Below are 15,827 nucleotides of genomic sequence, written 5' to 3' on the forward strand. Positions count from 1 at the left end.
CAATAATTGAGAAGGAGTACTTCACACATTCTCCACCGTGACTATAAAAATCATAATTTCTCTATTAAATTGTTAAAATTATACCTCTGCATAAAATTGTAAGCGTATTAATTCTAAAGGAAACAACACACCGATCCTTCCTCATCTCCCACCGTGGCCCACCCCACGACTTGAGAAGGACTACACTAGATGGAGCCCACGTACTACTATTGGCACACGTACCACGGTTTGAGAATCACCGTCATAGAAAGTAGTTTTAACAACTACATCAGTTTTGTGAAGTAATGTAATAATAACGTACAGCATTTGCTTTGAAGGGCGAATTTCTGCAATATCTCCTTCCAGCTTCTCTATATTTTCATGGATAAATGATATTTTGCTGTCCTTGGCTTCAGTACGTCACATACTCCAACTGCCTCAATAAGTTAACTATGTCATGTTTTTGATTAATTATTTCTTTAATTCAATGAATATCATCCACTTCTTCTTCTCGGCACTGTCTATTACGCTCACTTTCTTCCTTTCTATCACAAACTTATGGCCATCTCTTGCTATAAAATGGCGAGTAAGAACGGATTTTTCGATTAGATTTCACGGGGTTCGCCGACTAGTAATGGGAAGGTTTTTAACCAAAATTTTTGCATTACAATCGCCCGCGAGACAGTTGGTATCCCCAAAAAACTTGTAAGATAAGGCGCTCGCATCCTGAGGTACTATTGTAGTTCTATATTAAGGCCTTAAAATATGACTATGTCACAAATCATATAAAGCAGTGTTGTCAAACTCGTTATCATTGACAGCTGTATCGCAGTTATGGCTGTGCTCAGAGAGTAGATTCTTAAATATCTACTGTATGTAGGGGTGTAACGGTACACAATAATTTCGGTTCGGTACGTACCTCGGTTTAGAGGTTACGGTTCGGTTCATTTTCGGTACAGTGAGAAATCAACAAAATATAAATTTTTTGGTTATTTATTTACCAAATTTGTAAACAATGGCTTTATCCTTTTAACATTGGGAACACTATAATAATTCTGCCCACGTTAATCCACATTAAACTGCCTCAAGTTGTTGCTTTGATTAAATAAAATGACAAAACCTTTCTTCTACATATAAAAAGTTTAACATTAAACAGTTTCCATTGAAACTGTTTAATGTCAACTCATCATGCTTAATTTATTACAGCATTTGGGAAGCATGTAGTTGACTTTTATTAAGTAAATGTTGTATTTTTATCAACATGTGATAGCAGGGACCCTGCCATTCAAAACTAGGCTGCTACATTACTAATGATTCATGTAACTATAGCTGAAAAATAGTACAATAGCAATAGGAGAGACTATTCATCCCTAAACACAATGGAGTTCAATGAAATAACAGACGGACAGGGCTTTGCTGCCCCTAAAACACACACACACACGCACGCACACACACACTCACACTCACACAGAAAAATGAGCTAACGTTACGCTAAAAGCTAATTAGCCTTCATCTCAAGCCTATACTGTGAGCGAGCTGAGCTGCAGTTTAAGTTTCTAGAAGGTCAACGGGCTCATAGTGATGTTTGTAATAGTTGTGACTGGGAAGTGTTTAGTATAATTTGGGTAGAGTCCGCTCCTCCCCTGCTAGACAAATATCTGCTCGACGCTAAAGCATTGACTACATCGTTCTGAAGTCTGAATACGCACTGCTGATTGGCTTTGTATGTAACCAATCAGATGGTTGTGTGGGCGGGACAATGAGGCAGAGACAGAGGCAGAAAGCAGAGCAACTTGTAAAGACTTCTGCTTCCAAACTTGTTCGGTACGCCCGCGTGCCGAACCGAAACCCCCGTACCGAAACGGTTCGATACAAATACACGTACCGTTACACCCCTAAATGCATGTATTTTTGATTACCAAAATTAAATGCTCGGAATTTCTTGTTGTATGATCGGTTAATATTAAAATTTAGAGAATAGGCAATCACAGATAGTACATCGTGTCTCTCAAAATTGAAATAACAAAGACATTTAGCCGTGTAAATAAATTGCTGTTGACGCACATTAGTTCCAGGCTTTCGCAGGTCACAAAACAAGTGATTCAATTATAAATAAAGATTTCTACACATAGAAGTAATAATCCTTTTAAAGTGCCCTCCTTGGGGATTGTAATAGAGATTCATCAACATTTCTTCCCAAAAAAAGAAATCTTTAACATCAATATTTATGGAACATGTCCACAAAAAATCTATCTGTCAACACTGAATATTGCATAATTGTATTTTTTTAGTTTTTTAGTTCAGTTTATGAACTTACATTCATATTTTGTTGAAGTATTATTCAATAAATATATTCATAAAGGATTTTTGAATTGCTGACATTTTTAGAATATTAAAAAAAAAAATCTCACGTACTCCAGGGGTACGCGTACCCCCATTTGAGAGCCACTGCCCTAGGGGGTTGAGGTTACCCACATATGCGGTCCTCTCCAAGGTTTCTCATTGTCATCATTGTCACTGTTACCGACGTCCCATTGAGGTGAGTTTTTCCTTGCCCTTATGTGGGCTCTACCGAGGATGTCGTTGTGGTTTGTGAAGCCCTTTGAGACACGTGTGATTTAGGGCTATATAAATAAACATTGATTGATTGATTGACATTTAACGATGTGTCAGGCCTTTGACACCTGATTGATTGATTGAAACTTTTATTAGTAGATTGCACAGTTCAGTACATATTCCCTACAATTGACCACTAAATGGTAATAAGTTTTTCAACTTGTTTAAGTTGGGGTCCATGTTAATCAATTCATGGTATAAAGGATCCTGGAGAGGCCAAGCCAGTCTCCGGAACTTAATTCCATTAATAAACTAGGAATTTGCAATAGTTGTGATCGCACCAATTCAGGCAAATCCACCAATCACTGAGAATTATTCACAAGTTTGCCTAAAGCCTGCCTCAGGGTGTTACCTGGTTTGAGAGGCGAAACGTCTTCTAAGACAAACCAAACAGTCCAGTTACGATCGACTGAATGCCTTGAGATTATTATTGAGTAGAAACAAAGTATCATGATAACACTGTGGATGTTTTTTCATAGGACCTACTAACCACTGACGAAAATCTGTTTTCATGAGCTTTGCGTCAAATGTAAATGATTTTTGTACTTTGTGGAAACTTAATAGGAAACTGGACTACCTCCAGCATTAGTGATTAACTGAATTCCCAAAATGTACTTTAAGCTGCTTTCCTCACCTCGAGCTTGGGGTAGCGGCCGCACCTCATTGACGTCGGGCTCTGCATTGGGCCTGTGAACCTCCACTGTAACAAATTGCTGCTTAGAGCCCGGAGAGGAGGATTTGGACATGCTAACGGGCTTAGCGGGTGGTGGAGGAGGAGGTGCGGGTAGCGGGGGTGGAGGCGGCGGTGGTGGTGAGGATGAGGCGGCAGATAGGTTGGCACCTCTACTAGGGGACTGCACGCGGGGGAAAGGACCAATGGTGTGAGGGGAAACCAAGTGAGCTTTCGGTTCCGTCTTGGATGGAGCTAAGAGTTCTTTTTTCCGGACGGCTGCGTAGTCCTGGCAAGGTTCCCGTGGAGGATCTTGTTTATAACGTACCGATGGCAAGGAAGGGCTCTGACGTGTCTTTTTGCTGTGGTTAGGGTGTGCGGGGTTTGTAAAGTACAAGCCTGATTGGGTGGATTCAGACGATTTGTTGAGCTGGTCTCTTCGACTCGGGCGCCTCTTTACCCTTGACGGGGGCGGAGGCTTGAAGGAGGGGGGGGAGTCAGCTGTGGTCGACTGTACATCATCCTGAAGTGAGAGCATCATTTGATCATAAATTGTGCGTGCGCAAGATATGATACAATCATATCTAACCAATGATTCATTTGGAAACGAATCATCACTCTCAACAAATGCTGTACTGCAGGGGTAGGGAACCTATGGCTCTAGGGCCAGATGTGGCTCTTTTGATGACTGCATCCGGCTCTCGGATAAATCTGAGCTAACATTGCTTAACACGATAAGTGATGAATAATTCCACTTGTGATGACAGTGTTAAAAATAACGTTCAAAATATAAAACATTCTCATGCTTTTTTATGTTCAAGAAGTTGCATTAATGGTAAGAAGTAATTTACTTATTATTGGTTAGTGTGGGGCTTGCCCTCCTGGGGGTTCTTCAGACCACCAAGAGCCTGTTTTAGGGTTACAATAATGTTTTATTTTATTTTTCTCTCAGTTGCTTTCCAGCAATTGTCTTTTTCTCTTTCGTCCTCACTCGCGCTCTGGCTCCAGCCCCAACCCTGTCCCTCCTACTGGCTGCTGCTTAAAAAAGAGCGACAGGTGATTAGATAACAAGGCCCAGGTGGGCCATCTACGCACCTGTCGCTGTTTTCGAGGCCGGTCCTCGCAACATCCTGCTTTGCTGCAAGCCCGCAGGCCACGCCCCCTCCACAGTTAGCTTCAAAATAACAATGTTATTACAAAGCATAAGATACCTATTATACTCTGGAAATGTTGGTCTTACTTAAAAATGCACGCGTTTAGTTGTGTTCAGTGTTAAAAAAAATATTATATGGCTCTTAGGGAAATACATTTTAAAATATTTGGCTTCTTGGCTCTCTCAGCCAAAAAGGTTCCCGACCCATTTAAACAGGACTATATTCAGGGGCGGGCAGCTCGATCCAAGTATCGATGGTATTGACACCAGAGTGGTATCAGTGTTGGGTCTATACGAGCAGGATTAGATTGATATCTTTCAGTTCTCTTTTACGTCAATTTTTATTTTTACAAGTACCGTATTTTTCGGACTATAAGTTGCAGGGGTGCGACTTATACTCAGGAGCGACTTGAGTGTGAAATTATTAACATATTACCGTAAAATATCAAATGATATTATTTAGCTAATTCACGTAAGAGACTAGACGTATAAGATTTCATGGGATTTAGCGATTAGGAGTGACAAATTGTTTGGTAAACGTATAACATGTTCTATATGTTATAGTCAAGGATATCAGTAACCCACTATACAAATACATAATCCCACTACCATCAGGGCGCAGGTACAGATCCATCTAATTCCGGAGGGCCCGCCTCAGGAAAAAGCCTTATCCCTGCAGCTATAGCCGCCCTTAACAGCAGGCCCGGCCGACCCGTCTGATAAAGCCTGTAAATGTGTTGGTCATGTATGATGTCTTTTTGTTTTGTGATGTGTAATGTCTATATGTTTAAACGTACGGCAGTGAAAATGAATTTCCCCAACGGGGACCAATAAACCTAAATCTAATCTGATCTTTAGTTATTTGAACGACTCTTACCATAATATGTTACGTTAACATACCAGGCACCTTCTCAGTTGGTTATTTATGCGTCATATAACCTACACTTATTCAGCCTGTTGTTCACTATTTTTTATTTATTTTAAATTGCCTTTCAAATGTCTATTCTTGGTGTTGGGTTTTATCAAATAAATTTCCCGCAAAAATGTGACTTATGTGTGTTTTTTTCTTTCTTTATTATGCATTTTCGGCAGGTGCGACTTATACTCCAAAAAATACGGTGTCTGTTATTTATGGTTCAATATTGTTGACATTATGTATGTACAATAAGTCTCTGGTATCCTCAGGGGATATGTTCTCGGTATATGGGTGTCCTGATACAAAGTCTTGAGTATTTGCCAATACCGATACGATATGAGCAGGAGCTATAAATAATTTTCTTATTTTGTAGTGTGGATTTAGAAAAAAAAGGTTTGATCAAGTCAAATTAGTCACACAGACAACATTGGTAGGTATGATCGTCACTTACCTAATTATTATTACGGTAACCATCTGGAATGGACTTTTGCTGTCTATAATTTGAAGTGGAGTGATAATGTTTTTTTTGGCAACACCTAGTGGTCACAGTAATTCATTATGGGGCTGTGTTATTTTGGTTTCATCTGACCACATGTCATTCTCCCAATCCTCGCTGTATCATCCCTGTATCCATTTTGGTATAAACTCAACTCGTCGTATTTGGAGGAAGAAGAATACTGAGTTGCATCCCAAGAACACCATACCTACTGTGAAGCATGGGGGTGGAAACATCATGCTTTGGGGCTGTTTTTCTGCTAAGGGGACAGGACGATTGATCCGTGTTAAGGAAAGAATGAATGCGGTCATGTATCGTGAGATTTTGAGCCAAAACCTCCTTCCATCAGTGAGAGCTTTGAATGGTTGACCAAATACTTATTTTCCACCATAATTTACAAACAAATTCTTTAAAATTCCTACAATGTGAATTCCTGGATTTTTTTTTCACATTCTGTCTCTCACAGTTGAAGTGTACCTATGATGAAAATTACAGACCTCTGTCATCATTTTAAGTGGGAGAACTTGCACAATCGGTGGCTGACTAAATGCTTTTTTGCCCCACTGTATCATTTGATATCAGAATCGGTAATTAAGAGTTGGACAATAAGGGAATGTCGGGGAAAAAGCCATTATCGGATATCTATAATAATAAATAAATAATTTCACTTGATCAAACCTTTCCAAACACTCAATACGACAAAAGAATAAAATTATGTATGATTCCTGCAGATGGGCTTCACGGTGGCAGAGGGGTTAGTGCGTCTGCCTCACAATACGAAGGTCCTGCAGTCCTGGGTTCAAATCCAGGCTCGGGATCTTTCTGTGTGGAGTTTGCATGTTCTCCCCGTGAATGCGTGGGTTCCCTCCGGGTACTCCGGCTTCCTCCCACTTCCAAAGACATGCACCTGGGGATAGGTTGATTGGCAACACTAAATTGGCCCTACTGTGTGAATGTGAGTGTGAATGTTGTCTGTCTATCTGTGTTGGCCCTGCGATGAGGTGGCGACTTGTCCAGGGTGTACCCCGCCTTCCGCCTGATTGTAGCCAGCGCCCCCCGCAACCCCAAAAGGGAATAAGCGGTAGAAAATGGATGGATGGATGATTCCTGCAGATATTGTATCTGCTCAATTTCGATATCAGCCAATACTCAACGCTATAATATCGAAATCCTAAAAGTTCTAAAACTGTATCAGGACACCTTTATTAAATAGCATAAAGTGCCACTGTATTATTGCATGTATATTCGTGTGTGGAATGTCAAATATACTGTGATGTCTTGTGTTATCATTTCTTTTGCTTCAAAATACGTGGCTCGGAATGTATGACGTGAGAAATAAAAGGAGTGTCAAATCACATGTGCAAAACAAAACGAAAAGCAGATGATGATTTGCTAACAGCTTCCTCCCAGACGTGTCATCCCCCCTGCCGAGGGAGAAAAGTAAGCAGAAGAGTGGAAAGGCTGCAGTGCATTTTGGTGATTGCACTGGTGCACACATTTTTTTAATGAAAGAAGACAATCTCACAAGCACCACCCTCTCTCTCTCTTGTGCAAATGCTTGTTGTCCTCGGACAAAACAAACCTAACCTCGCCATTGCTTCCCTTCAATTTAAAAAGAACCTGCTCTTCCCAAACCCACCGCCCTTCTCCCGCATGCTGCACCCGTGTTTATGAGGGCAAGTGCAGGTCTCACCAGAGAGATGTCAGCCAGCAGCGAGTTCATACCCTCCGAAGGATCCTGCTGATTGGCATCCACCGCGCTGTCGTTCTAGAACATGCAGCAGAAAGACAAATGGGAGTTTTAGTGCTTTATGAACACATGTATTGGATGGTACATAACAAATGAGCTCTTCTTTGGCTATAGAAATAAACACAACTGCACTCCTTATGTGTGCACGGTTTGACACTCAACTGGTAAATGCTGTTTTGGTAAAAAAAAAAAAAAAAAAATGCGTGTGAATGCTGAAAAGCCGAACAGTTAGCACACCAGTGTTGTGGAAATTTCTTAAAGACGATCCTTTATTGACAAATAGCTTTAAAATGATTTATTAAAGTAACAAACAAATAATAACAAGCTTTGCAAAGCGAGACCAAACCGGAACGACACATCCGTTCGTTCCAGCTTGTTCTAACTCCTTTAGAATTTGACATGACAATTATACATCCTCAGAAGTCCCACCCTCCATGCTCATTTACATACAGTACACCAGTGGAATGAATACCCAAAGTCCTGTGAAGAAGGAGAGGGTGTTGTTTGGCCAGAAGGGGGGGGGGTCACTCAGGAAAGGGGACCAATTTAGCTCTGTTGGGGGTCAAAAATAGATGACACATATGCCTAGGTCAACTAAAGTCCACATGTTACATCAAGGACACAGGAGACAGAACTTGATCAGATGATAGTTAAATGATAAATGGGTTGTACTTGTATAGCGCTTTTCTACCTTCAAGGTACTCAAAGCGCTTTGACACTACTTCCACATTTACCCATTCACACACACATTCACACACTGATGGAGAGAGCTGCCATGCAAGGCGCCAACCAGCACCCATCAGGAGCAAGGGTGAAGTGTCTTGCTCAGGACTAGTTCTCTTGCTAAGTTTCACATTCCTTAGCCCAATAAACAACCTTTGGCGACCCGTTCAAAAAACATCTTCGGTTAAAACGAGTTCAAGTAATTTTGCTATCACACCAGCCAGAAAGCATCAGGTAACAAACGATAATATTAGCATGCATACCACTACCACTAGTATACAAACTCCCAAAAATAGTGAAGTTGCCGTAAATAAAAACAGAATACGATGATTTGCAAATCCTTTTCTACCTGTATTCAATTGAATAGTTGAGACTGAGAATTGTTTGCAAATAATATTGATGACGTCTGCAACATTTAAAAAAAAAAGCTGGCACAAGCGGCGAAAAAGACGGAGAAAGTTGAGGAATGCTCGTAAAACACTTATTTGGAACATCCCGCAGGTGTACAGGCTAATTGGGAACAGGTGGGTGCCATGATTGGCTTATAAAAGCAGCTTCCATGAAATGCTCAGTCATTCGCAAACAAGGATGGGGCGAGAACAACATTTCTCAACAAGTTATTGCAAGGAATTTAGGGATTTCACCATCTACGGTCCGTAATATCGTCAAAAGGTTCAGAGGATCTGGAGAAATCACTGCACATAAGCTATGATAATACAGACTTTTGATACCTCAGGCGGTACTGCACCAAAAAGCGACATCAGTGTGTAAAGGATATCACCACGTGGGCTCAGGAACACTTCAGAAAACCACTGTCAGTAACTACAGTTTGTCGCTACAACTGTAAGTGCAAGTAAAAAGTCTACTTTTCAAAGCGAAAACCATTTATCAACAACACCCAGAAACGCCGCCGGCTTCGCTAGGCCCGAGCTCAACTAAGATAGACTGATGCAAAGTGTGAAAGTGTTCTGTGGTCTGATGAGTCCACATTTCAAATTGTTTATGGAAACTGTGGACCTCGTGTCCTCCGGAACAAAGAGGAAAAGGACCATCCAGATTGTTATAAGCGCAAAGTTCAAAAGCCAGCATCCGTGATGGTATGGGGGTGTATTAGTGCCCAAGGCATGGGTAACTTACACATCTGTGAAGGCCACATTAATGCTGAAAGGTACATACAGGTTTTGGAGCAACATATGTTGCCATCCAAGCAACGTTATCATGGACGCCCCTGCTTATTTCAGCAAGGCAATGCCAATCCACATGTTATAACAGCGTGGCTTCGTGGTAAAAGAGTGCGGGTACTAAACTGGCCTGCCTGTAGTCCAGACCTGTCTCCCATTGAAAATGTGTGACGCATTATGAAGCCTAAAATACCACAACGACTAAGCTGTACATCAAGCAAAAATAGGAAATAATTCCACTTGAAAAGCTTAAAAAATTGGTCTCCTCAGTTCCCAAACGTTTACTGAGTGTTGTTAAAAGGAAAGGCCATGTAACACAGTGCTAAAATGGCCCCTGTACCAACTTGTTTGCAATGTGTTGTTAAAGTTAAGGATTACTTGCAAAAAATATGTTTCTCAGTTCGAACATTAAATATCTTGTCTTTGCAGTCTATTTAATTGAATATAAGTTGAAAAGGATTTTCAAATCATTGTATTCTGATTTTATTCAAGAATTAAACCATGTGCCAACTTCCCTAGTTTTGGGTTTTGTGTAATTCTGCTGTGTATACCTGCAAAATGAGCTAAAAAAGATATCATGCTAATGATAACATACGAGCACGTTAGCATGCTAACAGTCACAATGTGTTAAAAAAAAAAAATAAAAATAATAATAATAATAATAATAATAATAATAATAATAATGGATTAGATTAAGTATAAAAATATGTGACTCTGGGATGTATACCTATAAAATCATCTAAAAATGCTATCACGCTAACAGTAAACATGCGTCAAGTACCGTACTATGACTGCAAAGTGAGCAAAAAAGATGGCATGATAACTGTAAGAATGTGTCAAGTACTAAATTTGACTCTGAGGTGCATGCTAACGTTAGCGTGCAGTTAGCATGCGTCAAGTACCAAACTAAACTGTATGACTTTGCAGTTAGCATGCGTGAAGTACCAAACTAAACTGTATGACTTTGAGAAGTATACCTCTAAAACTAGCCAGAAAAAAGCCAGCGTGCTAACAGTAAGCATGCTTACAGTAAAAATGCTTCAAGTAGGCTACAAAATATATGATTCTGAGGTACACCTGTGTCACCGTCTAATCCGTCAGTGCACATGTTGCATTTGCAACATGCTTGCGCACACATAGCAACTTCCTGCTGTTCAACTACTATTTTTTTTTACGACGAATATGTTCCAAAAATTACAACACTCGTGCAAATCAAAGTGTTTAGATAATGAAAATAATTTACGAAAAATGCAGTACTTCCATTACGAGTGTTGAAAGCCAGTATATTTAGTCATGGCAATGTAACCACCAAATATGTCACCCGGTCTCATCTTCAATTCCTGTCTGCATTTTTTTTAATGGTGTGAAGTTCATATTTTGTCTCATTATCTAACTATAGATGTCAGGTCAAAACACTGATGACATCTATTAAACAAGACAAGAAGCAAGGAATCAAACAGAGACAGAATTAAATTTGGCTCAATGAGGAGAAACGCCTGTACACCTGTATCCTTGTACAGTGTCACCACGTTCTTGACGAAAGATTGTACGCCTCCTCTTTTATTTGGACTTTTCCTGATTACATGGCAACAGCTGTTTCTAAGGGAGAGGGGTCGTAAACAGCCATTGCCTTTGTTACAAAACAGTTGAAAGAAAAGGTCGTAAAACAGTTCAAAGAAGAGGTGCCTGGAGGGGAGTCAGGCCCTGCTTTCTCTCCGCTTTGTAGATCTCGGGTCAAGACAATATTTTTCTGTTGATTAGAATACATCAAAGAAAACAAACCCCTCCAGTTTCCTCGCATCGTACACAGTGGAGTTTTACAAGCCTTTTGGCTTGTTAGGATCAAAGACAGATTTTGTCCCCTCGCAGGGCGAGCTGAACTCAATGTAACACAAAGTTTTGTGATAACTTAGATACAATTATTCTAACAATAGATGTCCTTGTTGTTTAGCAATGTTTGCTAGCCATATCAAGATGCAGTAAATGCTGTTGAGCCTTCTTTATCAATACTATTTTGGATCTTCTTGATATCACATTATTGCATCACCAAAGATGCAATAATGTGGTCATGTGTTTCCAATAAAGCACTTGTCTTTCCTGCACAACAACCAAGCCTATAGTTTCTGTTGAAAGAATAGAGAAAGAAAATAAGGCGGATTGGACCAACAATCACAATATTTATTACTAGGACTTAACGTGACGTTTGTTTATTTGCACAACCCGGTCTTTGATGTTGTATTTAGGCATAGCAACCACAAAAAACACAGACTAATGCCTGCCATCTTTTGTCTTTTCTTTACGTTTAATTCCACTATCAAACACTCCTATTTTAACGGAGAATAAACTGGATTGCATCACAGAAAGTTTCTCAAACAAATTAAATGCTTAGACAAACATTTTACAAAGTGATCACTGCAGACACAGTGATCCGCCTGTCGTGAGATCGACAGGCGGATCGGTGCGGCGTCTTCAGTAATACGGACGCTGTATCGATCCGTTGTCGTGAAGAAGGAGCTGAGCCGGAAGGCAAAGCTCTCAATTTACCGATCGATCCATGTTCCTATCCTCACCTATGGTCATGAGCTTTGGGTCAAGACCGAAAGGACAAGATCACGGCTGAAATGAGTTTCCTCCGCCGTGTGGCGGGGCTCTCCCTTAGAGATAGGGTGAGAAGCTCTGCCATCCGGGGGGAGCTCAAAGTAAAGCCGCTGCTCCTCCACATCAAAAGGAGCCAGATGAGGTCGTCCGGGCATCTGGTCAGGATGCCACCCGAACGGGGTGTTTAGGGCATTTCCAATCGGTAGGAGGCCACGGGGAAGACCCAGAATACGTTGGGAAGACTATGTCTCCCGGCTGGCCTAGGAACGCCTCGGGATTCCCCGGGGAAGAGCTGGACGAAGTAGCTGGGGAGAGGAAAGTCTGGGCTTCCCTGCTGAGGCTGCTGCCCCCGTGACCCAACGTCGGATAAGCGGAAGAAGATAGATGGATGAATCGATTTTGGAAGTGGAATGGTTTGAATCAGATCAAAAGTGTGGGAGAAGGTGCAAAAAGTTTAATGGTAAAAGTACCAATGATTGTCACACACATACTAGATGTGGCGAAATATTTCTCTACATTTGACCCATCACCCTTGATCACCCCCTGGGAGGTGAGGGGAGCAGTGGGCAGCAGCGGGAATCATTTATGGTGATTTAACCCCCAATTCCAACCCTTAATGCTGAGTGCCAAGCAGGGAGGTAATGGGTCCCATTTTTATAGTCTTTGGTATGACTCGGTCGGGATTTGAACTCACGACCTACCGATCTCAGGGCGGACACTCTAACCACAAGGCCACTGAGTAGGATGAGTAAGATTTTCTACCTTTTTAAGGACTCAAAGCACTTTGACACTATTTCCACATTCACCTATTCACACACTGATGGCGGGAGCCGCCATGCAAGGCGCTAACCAGGACCCATCAGGAGCAAGGGTGAAGTGTCTTGCTCAAGGACACAACGGACGTGACTAGGATGGTAGAAGGTGGAGATTCAACCAGTAACCCTCAGATTGCTGACACGGCCACTCTCCCAACTTCGCCACGCCGTCCCCCAACAGGTCAGAAAGATAACTACAATAAGATGATAGTAGAATCAATATAGAATCTGGTATCTTTGTCACACCTGCAGGGTGACAAGAAGTCATTTGATCTGCGAGTAAGAGACCGAGCTCAGTTGGCTTTCAATAAACTCTGCCATCAAAGCAAATCTGAAGCCTCATCAATTTTAATTAATGACTTAATGTTGCTTTCCATGAACTTACACACAAACTGCTTTGGCACAAGAACCATTCCTAGTCTCCATGCAACGTGTAAACAGCCAGTGCCTATTTGCGTTTCTGACTGCACTAACCTGCACTCAAGCATTGGCAGGGGACGTGTTCTACGTTCTAACCCATGGGTGTCAAACTCTGGCCCGTGGGCCAAATTTGGCCCGCCATGTAATTTCATTTGGCCTTTGAGACAATTTCCAATTAACATTAGAGCTGGCCCGTTGGTACACCGCATTCACCGCTAATACTCATACTTGCCAACCCTCCCAATTTTCCCGGGAGACTCCCGATGTTCAGTGCCCCTCCCGAAAATTTCACGGGGCAACAATTCTCCCGATTTCTACCCGGACAACAATATTGGGGGCATGCTTTAAAGGCACTGCCTTTAGCGTCTTCTACAACCTGTCGTCATGTCCGGTTTTCCTCCTTACAAACAGCGTGCCGGCCCATTCACATAATATATGCGGATTTTACACACACAAGTGAATGCAAGGCATACTTATTCAACAGCCATACAGGTCAAGCTGAGGGTAGCTGTATAAACAACTTTAACACTGTTACAAATATGCGCCACACTGTGAACCAACACCAAGCAAGGATGACAAACACATTTACGGGAGAACATCCACACCGTAACACAACATAAACACAACAGTACAAATACCCAGAACCCCTTGCAGCACTAACTTTTCCGGGACGCTACAATATACACCGCTTGCTACCAACAACCGTGTGTCGCAAACTGAGCAGTAAAAAGGCCTGAATGGTTGATTTATTCATTGTTACTTTATTTTCAAATGTATTCGCCTGTGGAAAATGTTGATTACTCAGAAGGCTGCAAATAGAAAAGAGGCATTCAATTTTTCATTTAAATTTTTTTTATATACCATTGATGTTTTTTCGTTTGTTTTTTTAAAGTTGATTTTGCACTATTAAGTTACATAAGCGTTTCTTGTTCCATATTCATTGTTAAAGCAAATCAGTGTAGCAAACTGAGCAATAATTAAGTTTTTTTTCATGCACTTTCTCTTGCTACTTCAAGGCTTGAATGTTTGATTCATTCATTATCATTTTATTTTCAAATTCATTATTAGGCTGCGGAAAAAGTTTGTTTTGATATTTACCTCAGAAGGCTGCAAATACAAAAGAGGCATTCAATTTTTATTTACATTTTATTTGATGTGCCATTGATATTTTTTATTATTTGTAACTGGATTTTGCATGTCACTATAAAATTATATAAGCCTTGCTTGTTCAATAGTCAATGCAAAACTTGTTTGGGTCCCTATTAAAAGGTTCATTTTTTCAACCTTGGCCCACGGCTTTGTTCAGTTTTAAATTTTGTCCCACTCTGTATTTGAGTTTGACACCCCTGTTCTAACCCGTTCAAGTCGACGTACCTCAGATCGGCTTACTCACATTGCCTCGAGCGGTTGGCGACATTATTGAACATAGCATCGGTTGGCCAAAGACTTGGAAATAATACAAACCCCATTTCTATATGAGTTGGGAAATTGTGTTAGATGTAAATATAAACAGAATACAATGATTTGCAAACCCTTTTCAACCCATATTCAATTGAATGCACTACAAAGACAAGATATTTGATGTTCAAACTCATAAACTTGATTTTTTTTTGCAAAAAATAATTAACTTTGAATTTCATGGCTGCAACACGTGCCAAAGTAGTTGGGAAAGGGCATGTTCACCACTGTGTTACATCACCTTTTCTTTTAACAACACTCAATAAACGTTTGGGAACTGAGGAAACTAATTGTTGAAGCTTTGAAAGTGGAATTCTTTCCCATTCTTGTGTTATGATCCGCTGCCCGGATCAAATTTTGTTTAGATTTTTGAGTTTGTTTGTGCACTTCTCAATTTGTTTCCATGGTTGCTTATTGTTTTCACCTGTCACTTACTCATGACGCGCACATGTGTTTGTTAATCACTGCCTGTATTTAAGCCTGCCTTCTTTTTTCTCTCTTTCTCGCCTCCTAGTTTTGTGTTACACGCAGTTTGTGTTATACGCAACAAGTGACAACTCGGTTTCTGTATTCTGTACTTGCTAGCTTTCGCGCTATGCTTTTGTTTTCCTCTAGCTCTCATGCTAGTAGTTTTTGTTTTGCCTTTTGCGCCAAGTGCAAGTTTTCTGTTTTTTAGTCTGTTTTATGTTTAAATAAATCATTATTTCTTACCATACGCTGTGTCCGAGCCCGACCTGGATCAAGAGGGAACGCACCCGCATCACGATGCCCCGAACTTGTCACATCTGGTTTTATGTAGAGCTTCAGTCGTTCAACAGTCCGGGGTCTCCGCTGTCGTATTTTATGCTTTATAATTTTTTGGGAAGCTGTATTTGAAATGTGGACTCGTCAGACCACAGAATACTTTTCCACTTTGCATCAGTCCATCTTCGATGATCTCGGGCCCAGAGTAGCCGGCGGCGTTTCTGGATGTTGTTGATAAATGGCTTTCGCTTTGCTTAGTAGAGCTTTAACTTGCACTTACGGATGTAGCGACGAACTGTATTTAGTGA

The 15,827-nt window shown here is 40.9% G+C and overlaps 1 protein-coding gene across 5 annotated transcripts in view; it reads right to left on the reverse strand.

Moving 5' to 3' along the window:
* whrna (whirlin a) overlaps positions 1 to 15,827 on the reverse strand; it is a 289,942-nt gene that overhangs the window by 24,334 nt on the left and 249,781 nt on the right. For 3 of the 5 annotated variants that reach the window (XM_061876907.1, XM_061876908.1, XM_061876906.1), the window contains 2 exons: positions 7,524 to 7,598; positions 3,230 to 3,788 (listed from right to left, as the gene is read on the reverse strand). In XM_061876907.1, the coding sequence (XP_061732891.1) occupies positions 3,230 to 3,788; positions 7,524 to 7,598 (634 nt within the window). The remainder of the gene's footprint in view (positions 1 to 3,229; positions 3,789 to 7,523; positions 7,599 to 15,827) is intronic. The other 2 variants (XM_061876910.1, XM_061876909.1) reach the window with 1 other exon arrangement.

Source organism: Nerophis ophidion, linkage group LG17 (assembly GCF_033978795.1).
Source record: "Nerophis ophidion isolate RoL-2023_Sa linkage group LG17, RoL_Noph_v1.0, whole genome shotgun sequence".
Taxonomy (NCBI): Eukaryota; Metazoa; Chordata; class Actinopteri; order Syngnathiformes; family Syngnathidae; genus Nerophis; species Nerophis ophidion.